At 34.5% G+C, this 11,788-nt stretch overlaps 1 protein-coding gene and 1 pseudogene across 5 annotated transcripts in view; one reads left to right on the plus strand and one right to left on the minus strand.

Moving 5' to 3' along the window:
- Positions 1–11,788, minus strand: part of CEP152 (centrosomal protein 152) — an 80,793-nt gene that overhangs the window by 17,664 nt on the left and 51,341 nt on the right. For 3 of the 5 annotated variants that reach the window (XM_011355074.2, XM_011355077.2, XM_023527835.1), the window contains 4 exons: positions 10,207–10,488; positions 7,690–7,821; positions 3,139–3,789; positions 24–165 (listed from right to left, as the gene is read on the minus strand). In XM_011355074.2, the coding sequence (XP_011353376.1) occupies positions 24–165; positions 3,139–3,789; positions 7,690–7,821; positions 10,207–10,488 (1,207 nt within the window). The remainder of the gene's footprint in view (positions 1–23; positions 166–3,138; positions 3,790–7,689; positions 7,822–10,206; positions 10,489–11,788) is intronic. The other 2 variants (XM_011355078.2, XM_011355075.2) reach the window with 1 other exon arrangement.
- LOC111736326 lies at positions 9,224–9,342 on the plus strand (annotated as a pseudogene).

Below are 11,788 nucleotides of genomic sequence, written 5' to 3' on the forward strand. Positions count from 1 at the left end.
CAGTAGGAATAAAATCCCATTACCAGCTTTTGTTTCTGTTTCTTGCAAGGTCAAGGGCTGAGCGTGGTGTCCAGAAGTGGGTGCAGGAAGGATGGCCAGGACTCCAGGGTCTCCTTTGCCAGTGACCCCTGAGGCAGAATCTTTAGAGATCTTTGCCATATTTCTCTGAAATAGATTATTTTCATAATTAATGCGTAGTAAAAATCTTTACACAATTCTCTATTTAAAATGCTTATATTAAAAATAAAAAAATACACGCTGCCTGAAAAAAATCTTGCCTGAACTATCACCAATATTTTTCTTATGGTGTTATGTGAATACTGTCATTACTATGAACTGGTTGGTCTCTTATGACAAAATTTACCAAATTAAAACATTATCCGACAGAGAACTCATGGGCCAGCTATAGGACAGACATCAGATACATATGAATTTAAGAAACTTTAATGATTTATTGTGACCAAACCACAGAATGGACTACGCGAAATCAGAATTGTTCTTGAAAATCCACTGCAGCAGGGGTCAGATTCATTAGAAACTGTAATACCAACCTTTTGCCTTCCATGAAATGAAAGTAACAACAGTACACAAAATTTTAACTTACATAGTAAGCTATGTGTTTCTAAATACTTTAATATACAGTGTCATTTTGAAAGGAAGGACAGTTGAGTGCCAATGTTAAAGAGAGAAACTTAGGCTCACCTAAGTTAAACATCTTGCACAAGACCATATCTTCACTAACAGGTATTGAACAGTCCTTGTTACAGACAGTGCAGCCACTAAACTGGTTAATAGTGAGACATTCAGTTAAGGTGATATTTTTAGGTTCTGGACAACTGCTAAATCCCAAAGGATGATTTTAAGACGGAGTCTTGTTTGATGACTTCAGACACATTTTTATGCTTGATTCTAGATTTTTGACTACAAGAAACTCATTTAACTGACCCTCAGGAAACCTATCTATGATGCCCAACAGAAGCAGAGATCAGAGTTACAGAGAAAAGGGGGACTCCGAGCATGCAAGAGGATATAGATGCAGTTGAAAACAAAAGGAGTAATAAACACTAAACCAAAGGTAGTCAGTGTTTCCAGTTGCTACTCAAAACTGGGAAAGCTAAGATGGAAAGCAGCAACCTTCTGTCTTAGCATTAACTTGATTTTCATGGTAAGATAGAAGGCATCCTTAGGTTTGAAATTTTTATTTTGATTGATATTTCTCTTTTAGCTATTATGAATGGTTGTATTTATTTATTTTGACAAGGCATTCATTCCCTTGGAAACTTCATTTTTAATTCATTACATCCTTTCCATTTTAAAACCTTTTGATCATTTAAGTTATTTTAACGAGGACTTGTTTTATAAATACTGATGATTTTTTCCTCTTTCAATTTTTATAAACAGTTCTAAAAACTAAATTTAATAAATTATAAAGCATAGCCCTTCACATTTATGACACCTATATTGCAAATTTATAATCATTGCTTTACCTCAAGGTTGTGAACTGAGTTAACTCTAAAATGGCAAAAGTCAAGTATTACTCCAGCACAAATGCCAGAGTAGGCATTTCAAAGCCACCCTTTTCTCAGGAATGGAATCTGATCCCACCCAACAAAACCCACAAATGTCTATAAGTTCTAGCCAAATTACGTGATTTGGTCTCCAAAGACATGTGAGCCATATTCATGCATACAAATAATCGTATACTGTTTACATAATTATAAAGCCTATAAAAAGACCTGGGGTTGATTATATATTAACTGCAGGGAAAAGGTGTTGTGTTTTCTTGATTTTTATAGCAGAGACTACCTTTGCAGAAAAGCGAACTTGAAAGCCTAAAATATGATTTTCCCACCACTTCTCATCCTTAAAACTTGCTATAGATAATTCTTATTTCAATTATCTATTTTTCCCCAATAATTATTAATAAAGTATTCTAAACAGTATTCATGGAAGTTATCTCGCCCAGTTATTCTTAAACTGAAAGCAATTACTAAGTAGTCACATCTTTGTGAAATCGAGAATAAAAATATCAATTGGAGTGAACTGGGAAGGAGTAAACTAATCTTTTAGGCCCCCTTGGCTCTGAAGTTCCAGGATGCAAAAAGGCCAAGTCAAGCTCCGTCATGTGTATCCTACCAAAACCAAAAGAATGAGATAGGCCCAGGATTTGTACTTTTTCCAATGAGCAACTATACGATTACCCAAGGTAGTAAGTTAGTTATCTCCAAGTGTGGGACTAATCCCAGGTTTTTTTCCTAGCTTGTAACTCTTTCCAGTAGGTATTAATACCAATTGCCCAACATCGGCCTTGAAAATCTTGAATCACAACATCTTAATGAACCTTAACTCCTGTCTCAAGCCTCCGATCAGACCTTACAATATGAGCATTGTTTTCCTACCTCTAATTCCAGATGTTGAAATCGGCTGATCACAATGACTAAAATAGTCTGGACTTTTCATGTGTACCTAGTTTCTTTAATCATAAGGGAGTAAGACTTTGGTTTTATCAGCCCTTCCACACAAACTAAAAGCTGGTGTCATGGAGTACTAATACAACTAAAAGAATACAACTAACTCATGAAACATGCACACAGATAGTACACTGACAAAACTGAGCTTCAGAGTTTTGTGTGAGTGAGCCATACTTCTGTGTGTTTCTACATCAAAATTCTTTGTACTTCATTGGCATTTTTCGCCTACACGAGATATAAATTCCTTGAGGGTAAGAAATAGGTTTCCAAAGTGTTTAGAAGCTCTTAAGAACCCCTAGTTTAATATGATGCATATTTCTTGAAGTGGTCATGCCCAAAAAACAAAATGGGAATGAGAGTTATTCAGTTTCTGAAATCTCAGGCCCTTACAAAGAATAGCATATTTTTTTTTATTAGGAAAAAGATGTCTAGAGGATAAAAGGTCTGCCTCATATTTATGGCACTATGAAGAAAAAGTATTCTTGGCAAAAAAAAAAAAAAAAAAGGCAATCCTTTGGATTTGCTACTAAATGTTTTTTAAACCACTGGTAAAAACACAAGTCTTACATCTATTAAACTGTAAAGTGAAGAAAGGAAAAAATACCATATGCAACTTCTGCAATCATCCTTGATGTTCAATAGCTCTTTTCACTTCTCAGAAACATACCTTTTTCCATTTTGGGTCGGCATTTTCTATAAGTAGTGAGAGGATATCTTGAAATGCATTCTGAATGCAGGCCTTTAGTTTTTCAAAATATTCCACAGACACCCATTTTGAAGAACAAGTTGACACAAGCTCCGAAAGTTGCTTGTTCTCTGAACCACTGACATCCTCCTTTTGGGTATCCTTTAAGAGAAATTCAAGTACAGTTAGAATGTCTTCCTCATACTGATAGATTTCCAGTTGGATCCGCCTGGCTTCCTGCATAGTCCACTCTCTGCGACTCTGGTCTAGACATGTTTGTAATTCTGCCTCCTTCTGAAGAAGCAGTTCAGTTTTTTGTTTCACAAAGTCTTCTTTAGCTGCCGCAAGCACCTCATTAATTTTATTTCGATGATCATCTAAAAATTGCCGGTAATCTTGCTCATTTTGTTCTTGAATTCTGTGGATTTCTTCTTGCTTTTCTTTGTTCCATTCACTCCGGGCCTTAGCCAACTCAGCCCTGACAACCACAGGGACTTCCTCATTCTTTAATTCTAGCTCTCTCTGAAGAGAATGAATCTTCTCTTCCAATTCCTTTGCAGGTATTATATTTTTCTTTGTATTTTCAAGCTCACTTTTCCATTTCTCTTTAGCTTCAGAAACAGCAAATGATATCTAAAGGACAAAACAATATACATTTAAGTCTTTAAAATTCTCCTCATTAAAAAAAAATTAAACTAAAGTAACTATTTGGGTTAACTTCTGAACTTAAGAGATTTACGATTGAAATTAAAGAGGAAGAGTGAATTCAGAAAAGACATTCTTAAAATATTCTTACACTAAAAGATCTTTTCCTTCATTTTAAATCACCTAATAATATAGGTCTTCTGTTATTTAAAAAACAAAATATCAGTTTCCTCATGAACTAGAAGTTAAAATTTACCAAAAATACATATACGTAATTACATAATTATCCAAAACTAATTTTTGAAAAAAATCCATATTATTTTTTTACATAGATGCAGTCTCAAATTTTATCAACGCTCCCAACAAATTAAGTATCTTTTACATGAACCAAAAGCAGCCTCATAAGGAAACCTTACTATTATTTAGGAATATAACATATACATGCATAATTATAAGCTGACAAACATAATTATATTTTAATGCAATTCTAGTGGTTAAACAAGTCATTAAATGACAATAGCAAACAGAAAAAGTCCTTTTTTAAAAAAAATCTAACTTTCTTTTATGACAGAACAGAGTAAGTAGATTACAGAAAATAAAGTACATAACCAAAAAGTAATAGAGAGTCAAAAAGCCTAGGCTCCAGCTCTAATCCTGCCATTGATTGCAGAGGCAGCCAAGTATAGTATGGTGTTCAACAGAGTGGCCTCTACAAACAAACTGCTGGAATTAACAGCCATGGGACCTCAAGCTCAGCCCTAAACTTCTTTGAGCCTCAGTTTCCTCATCTAGAAAATGGGGATAATTACAATGCCTATCTGATAGTTATTTTAGGATCGAATGACAAAAGGAGATAACTCATTTAAAGCACTTAGCCCAGAGTCTGGCAGACAATAAGGACTCAATAATGTTATGCAGTTATTATTGCTTTCTTCGCCTTGGAAAAATCAATCTCTTTAGCATTTAACGTCTTCATCTATATAATGAGCAGATTGGATAATGACCTTGAGTCTCTTTTACTTCTAATATTCCCCAACTGAATCCAAAGAAGTCATAAGAATACAATAGTGTTAAAAGAAGAACTAGGTTTCCCCAAAGGCTTGCCCTAGGCAGGGGTGGCTGCTATTAATCAATAAAGGCTTGCCCTAGGCAGGGGTGGCTGCTATTAATCAATACTGTACATACGCTCTGAATGATGAAATCGGGTATCTGCTTCCTAAATTTTCTGCTAATATATAATTAGAGGAAACATCTTCACCTATATAGACTTATAAACACACATTATATAACTTTATTCAATAGTATGTGTTCTTGAACAGTTGCACATGACAAATTTTGAAGTAATTGTATTTTAATTTACTAAAGAAATCCACTAAGATGAGCTTTCCAAAGGAATTTACAGTAAAATTCTTTTGTTACTAACAGAATAATCCAGTAGTGATATGAAACATGTGTAAAGAATGTTTTTAGAGAAAACAGGTCGTGTCGCAATGGATGCCTAGACTTCATTACCAGGTGACTTGGATAGGGGTGGTGGATCCCCTGGAATTTGGATGGCCGGCCCGATCTCGCCCAAAGGGCACACCCTCTCACATGAAGTTTTACAAGGAGAATTTGACAGCATTGATGGATTCAGTGGTTCCCGACATCATTGCACATTAGAATCACCTGAGGAGCATTTAAAAATCCTGATGCCCAGGCACATCCCATACCAATTAAAACGTAAAGCCTGGGAGTAGGAACCAGGCAACAGTGTTTTTAAAAAAGATCCAAGTTTTTCCAATGTGCAGCAAAGTTTGGAAACCATGGAACTAATTTGACTACTTCTGGACTCTGCATATTGGCTTTAAATTTCCACAGATCTTGATGATCATTCTAATTCTGCTAGAACTCTGCAGACAATGCTGTGTAACTGGTCCTTGCCCACCTCCATTGCTTTGAGGATGGGTGTGCAACATGTTAGCATTATGTTTTGTGGCTGAATAATTATCTAGAATAGTGCTACTCCCACCCACACGTGGTCCAAAGACCAGTAGTGTCATATCGCCTGGGAGCCTGTTAGAAATGCAAATTCTCAGGACTCACTCCAGAACCACCAACACAGAATCGCTTGGAGTAAAGCCCATGAATCTGCTTTAACAAACTATCCAAATGATTTTTCTTGCCAGCTAAAGTTTCAGAAGCAAAACACTGTCTTCTCATTTCTATTTCTGCATTTACATACACTCAGATCTTCCATGTTCTTAAGGAAAGATCTCTTGCCTATTTTATTTTCTATATTCTACCCAACTTTATTATTACTCTTGACTTCCGAGCTCTGAGATACACATGCACACCATCATATTGTTTCCTCTCTCTCCTTCTTAAATTTCCTTTTGAAATACTTCAACATACGAAAAAGTATAGAGAGTAATATAATAAACACCCAGGTACTGCTACATAACTTAAGAAAAATATTATGAAATTTATGTTGAATTATTTCCTTAGGTAATTTGTGAAATAAGCTTATGATACAACATATGAATTGTTTGCAATGTGTTATACACATTATTTTCTAAAATGATTGTGACATTGGAAGAGTGGTGTACGCCTGACATTGCAATCTATTATATCTTATGTACTACAAGTAAGAGAGGATTTATAAATATGACTTAAAATGGCATCTTAAGTTTGTTCTAGTTTTCATGTCTCTAATCTGGTAGGTATGAACATTCTTCCATTGGTTTTTTGCTATTTGGATTTCTCATGAAAATTACTTGTTCATATCCTTGGCACACTTATTATTCATAGATTCTTGTTTTCCTTGTCATGTTAGTATTAGTGTTTCTCATGTTTGACTAATTTATTTTCCTTATTTTTATTATCTTTTGTTATTTTTTATTACAAAAGTTTTAAATGTTTGTACATATTTTATCCTATTACTTTATCTTTGTTACTGTGTCTGTTACCTCAAAATTTGTTATGATATAGATCTAAAATATTCAATTTCATTTAAAAAAAGTAATAACTTAATCAACCTAGATTTTATTGTAATTCAGGTTGTGGATTAATTTAAAATTAAAATTAATTTAAAATTAATTTTTCCAAAGTGTTATCTGGCTATCATAAGGCTATTTATTATAATACTATTTGTCATTCAGATGTTTTGAAACAATTTATTAAGTTTTTATTCAGAGTTGGGCTTAACTCTAAAGTTGGTATTTTACTGAACGAAAAAGAATTCTATTTGTGACTCAACACTGTCTGAATTGTTGCTTTCCAATATATTCTGTTAGGGCTGGACTACTACTTCTTTCCTAGAATATTAAAAAAATCTTTAGTCTTTTCAGTTTTCCAAATAAATCTGAGAATGATGTGTCGAATTTTAAAACTATGTTCAGTATGCTGGCATTTTGATTAGAATTAATTTATACTAGGAGGTTAAGTTAAAAGAATACAAATAATTGTATCTGATGTTTCTAGTCAGGGAACATGACATCTCTGAAAAGAAAAGTTGCCTATTTACCAAGGAGACTGTTCCAAGACTTCTGACACAGTACAAAAAACAATCTTTAGGCATGTGAAACGATATTGTATAGCTAATAATAAACAAAAACCTGCTCTCAATTTCTCCTAAAGATATAGCAAAACAGAATGGAATTTACTTTCAGTTAAGGTTATCTTCCTCATTATGAGAGATTCAAGACCCTAAAATGCATTCTTTCTCCCTGAACAACTTGACAATGATGAGAATGGCTACCATTAGCCAGGTCCTGACCTAATATTTAACATGCATTAGCATATTTAATCCTTCAACAACACTGAGCAGGCAACAATTCTCAGGACTGAGATGAGAGAAGGCGTCAGGAGAGAGGCCTTCCTGAAGCTTCTTTCCAGGAAAATTCTTACTCGTTGGGCCATAAAGCTCTCTTGTTGTTCTTCCCACTTTTCTTGTTCTGATCTTATGCGTGCTTTATACTCTGCAAGCTCAGGCAGTTCTTCCAGCCATCGATGACGAGCATTTTGCACAGCTGTTTCTACCTATAAGATATTGCAAAAGAAAGAGGAAAAGTGAAGTATAAAATTTCAAAAGATTTTGCAAATAGCAATTATATAGCAATCATGTGTATTTTACGTTGCACTATACTACATTAATTATAACTGATTTCAAGCACCCCACCTTATCTCAAATGATAGATTCTAATCTTTCTGTTATAAACTTCTCATACTGTCCCATGCAAATGCCACAACAGGAAGTGGGAATGCATAAATGTTTGACAGCCAGTACTATTTTACAAAGCTTTATACAAAGCACCAATTGCTATTTCCCCATTTATCTTGGGGAAAAGGACAAGGCATGCAGGAGGGCTGCTTGGCACCAGCTGCTGTGCAATCAGTATGCCTGCCACCTCCACTGTCCTCATACCCCACATATACACACACGCATTCACATACATGCATGCACAAAAGTGCCAATAATGTTTAGAGCCTTATACCTGGCAAATTTTCCTGCTGTCAAGAATGAGTTTGTGACTAACGAATGGGGGTGATATATCAATTCAGGCAAAAATTTAAGACTTGATGAACTATGAAGGTAATCTGGTTGTAAATCTGTTACAAGCTTCCACAAGATCATTTATTAATCCTTCCTTATTCTCTTTTTTTGAAATATACACAGATATGCACATACATATATCCATACAGACACACAAAAGCAGAGTTGTTACAAGCAGCTGTATTTCTCACTAAAATGCTAAATACATTTACAGGGAAATTCCAGGGAGTTGAAAAATATGGTAAAAAGATAAAACTCCTATAGAAATTTATATTCTTTAAAAAGTTACTATGAATATTTCCTTTCTACAAAATCATGCTATTTGATTTTCTTCACAAGATCTATAATTTTATAAATACCAAAATAGAATCCTTAAACATGTGTTTGTTTATAGAACCTTTTCTTAACTCTGTTCAAATCTTACAGTAAACATTTCAGAAATTTATTTTTTTAACTGATGGAAGACATCTTTGATACCATTAGATATTTGCCTATGTTTCCAGACCTTAAGGATGCCCTGTAAAATCATGTAGAACAATTTAACAAATAAGCAGAATTTCAAGTATTTTCAAAAGCTGAGTATATTTTTTTTGTTACTTTAGGTTATAATCTTAAGTCTTTTAGTAAGTAATAGTTCTAAATAACAAATACACAATAAATAATATTATATCAAGGTTCTAGGGACTTCTGAGGACTAGAAGCCCTATGGGATGATCTGTGGGGTCAAAACTATTTTCAAAATAATATTCAGGCATTATCTTTTTTATTCCCATTCTCTCATGCATAAACAGTACAGTTCTCCGGAGGTGACACGCTAAGTGATGGTATCACTGCTCTGACAGCAATGTGTGCTAGAGCATTCTTGTTTTTTAAAAATTTCTTAGATTGGTATACAGCCATGCCACCCTGAACAAGCCTGATTCCGTCTGATCTTGGAAGCTAAGCACAGTTGGGCCTGGTTAGTACTTGGATGGGAGACCACCTAGGAAGACCAGGTGCTGTAGGCATAAAAAATAAGGGATTGTAAGCTGACAAGGTCCTTGCAATCTATGGGGTCAACCAAGGGTTACTTCACCTAACAAAAAAAAATAAAAATAAAAAATAAAAATTTCTTAGATTTATATTCCAATACAGTAAATAAATATAATCCATACAAACAAAAGCTCTTTAGAATCTTCGATTTTTTAAAGTATAAAGGTAACCTGAAACCAAAGAGTTCAAGAATCACTGTAATTGATAATATAGATAAAACAAATAATAGCTCTCCTTTATTCCGTTAACAAAGAGCTATATTTTTCTCAGTATGACATTTCTTGGAAATCAAGTAACAAGCCCCAGTTAAAAGTGAGATAGCTTTTTGATTGCTTCCAAGGGGAGGCAATGGCACTGATTTTGGGCAAAAAAATTGGATTAAAAGACAAAGTCCCACTTAAGGGGTATGCCTGAAGATTCAACTCTGCAAGTCTCAATGCAAATACTGTAAAGTATTTTATTCATTTTAAGTTTGCTTATCTATAACTATCTCAGTGGAGTATTTTCTATAAAGTTAGATATGAAAAATTCATAATTAAATTGTGCTTCATTCAGCTATAAAACCGCCATTATAAACCTTAGGCATCTGAATGCTTAGACTGACCTCAGAGGAGCAAACATTGTGTAAACTGAAAGAAGACATAGAAAAATGGAGAGGCATAGCTTTGTGACAGAAATATAATGAAAATCTTAGGAACTACATAAGAAGTTCTCTACCCTAGAATGCACAAAAATTTTAAAGTATAAAGTTATGAACAAGTTCAACAGTAGCATTTTATAGGCTTTCATTAACAGACAATCAGTACCAATAATTTCACTAAAATAAAGCTGCTCATTACCTGTTTGGCAATGTTTTCACAATATCTGAGTTCCAATTCGACCTCGAGTTTCTTCAAGCCCCCCTTGATAGCAATTTCTTTCTCTTGCTCCAAATCTTGCTGGATCTTGCGCTTCTGCTCTTCTATTATGATTGCCATCTCCTTCTTGGAAATAACATCAATGGTGGTTACTTGGTCAGTTTGGCTGTAACAATCTGAGGTCTTCTTTTTCATTGCCTTTATAGTTTGATCCAGCTTCGACTGCCACTCCTTTTCAAGCTGTTGAATAAGTTCTTGTTTCATCTGTTTTCAGAAGAAAAATCACATGAAAGAAAAAATAATCAAATAATTATTAGTAGAAACTAGAATAGCTAGCCAAAAAAAGCAACCACAGCTGTATTTGAAAACCATCTAGACATGGTTATAGTAATTACACGAGGTTTAGAAATTTAGTCAATAAAAATATATTCTGAAGTAAATTGTGAAAGATACTCTTTGACCTTCTCTATGAGACCGATCACATAGAAGATTTAAACATGTTGTGTAAAGTCAGGCTTTCTCTCAAGATGCAACCTTCCGGAAGTTTTGACAATGCCACTACAAAGATGGCATGATTTCGGAGAGAGAGGGAGAGGGACAGAGGAAGAAAAAAGGAAAAGAAAACTTTTGCTATTAATATGTGTTTTTCCATCAACACAAAGCTTTCTACCAAGCAGGCATTCAGTAAGTCTAATTAACGAATCTAATTTTACTCACTTGAACACATTAGAATCCTGTTTGTTATGACATTAAATTCTACTGAGTAGTCTGCATTCAAGAAGGGGATGTTTTTCCATCTTATGATTCTTTCCACTTTCAACAGTGTAGTGGGATGGATCCAAACAATCAGTCTTAGGCAAAACTGTGAAATAGTGAAATCTGCTCTTCCCTTTCCGGTTTCTCACCTCCTGGCTACCAGAGCCCCTGGCTATATTGCGTCACTTGAAGTGGCCATCTTGTGTAGCAGTTTATGCTTTCTTGACATACTTACAAAAACAATAGCTGTCTATCTCATCCCCTTGGTAAATAATTGATTAGCAAATCCAACTAAAAGATAATTAGCAACAATGTAAAAATAGAGGATATGTTTTGTGCTATTCAGATTCAAATATGTTGTGTAAGGTCAGGAAATATATACATACAAATATTCCAGAATATCTTTTTTACATTAAAAAAATGACTAGTAGAAAGAATTTCAGATGCCAGCACTAGATTAATGAAATGCTATTTGGGGGAGGGGTGGGGAATGAGGAATAGGGAGACCAAAAGATAAGACAGTGTTTTATTTTTCCATCTTGAGGTATTTCCAACCCCTATTAATAACAATTTTGTGGATAGGAGAATATAAGTTTAAATAAGTTTAAGAATGTATCAGGAGAGAGAAAAAAATGGCATAGATGATAGAGGCTCTGCTCATTCTTCTGGCAACCAAATCAAAGTTGTGATAGAAACAAGGGGCAGCAGCAAAGAAAAATCGCCTGGGATCTAGATGAACAAGCCATACAACTACGGAGAAATCTAAGAAAGCACCCTGTAACAGCAGAAGATAGGACAAGGCGAGGAC

The sequence above is a fragment of the Pteropus vampyrus genome, unplaced genomic scaffold (assembly GCF_000151845.1).
Source record: "Pteropus vampyrus isolate Shadow unplaced genomic scaffold, Pvam_2.0 Scaffold19, whole genome shotgun sequence".
Lineage (NCBI taxonomy): Eukaryota > Metazoa > Chordata > Mammalia > Chiroptera > Pteropodidae > Pteropus > Pteropus vampyrus.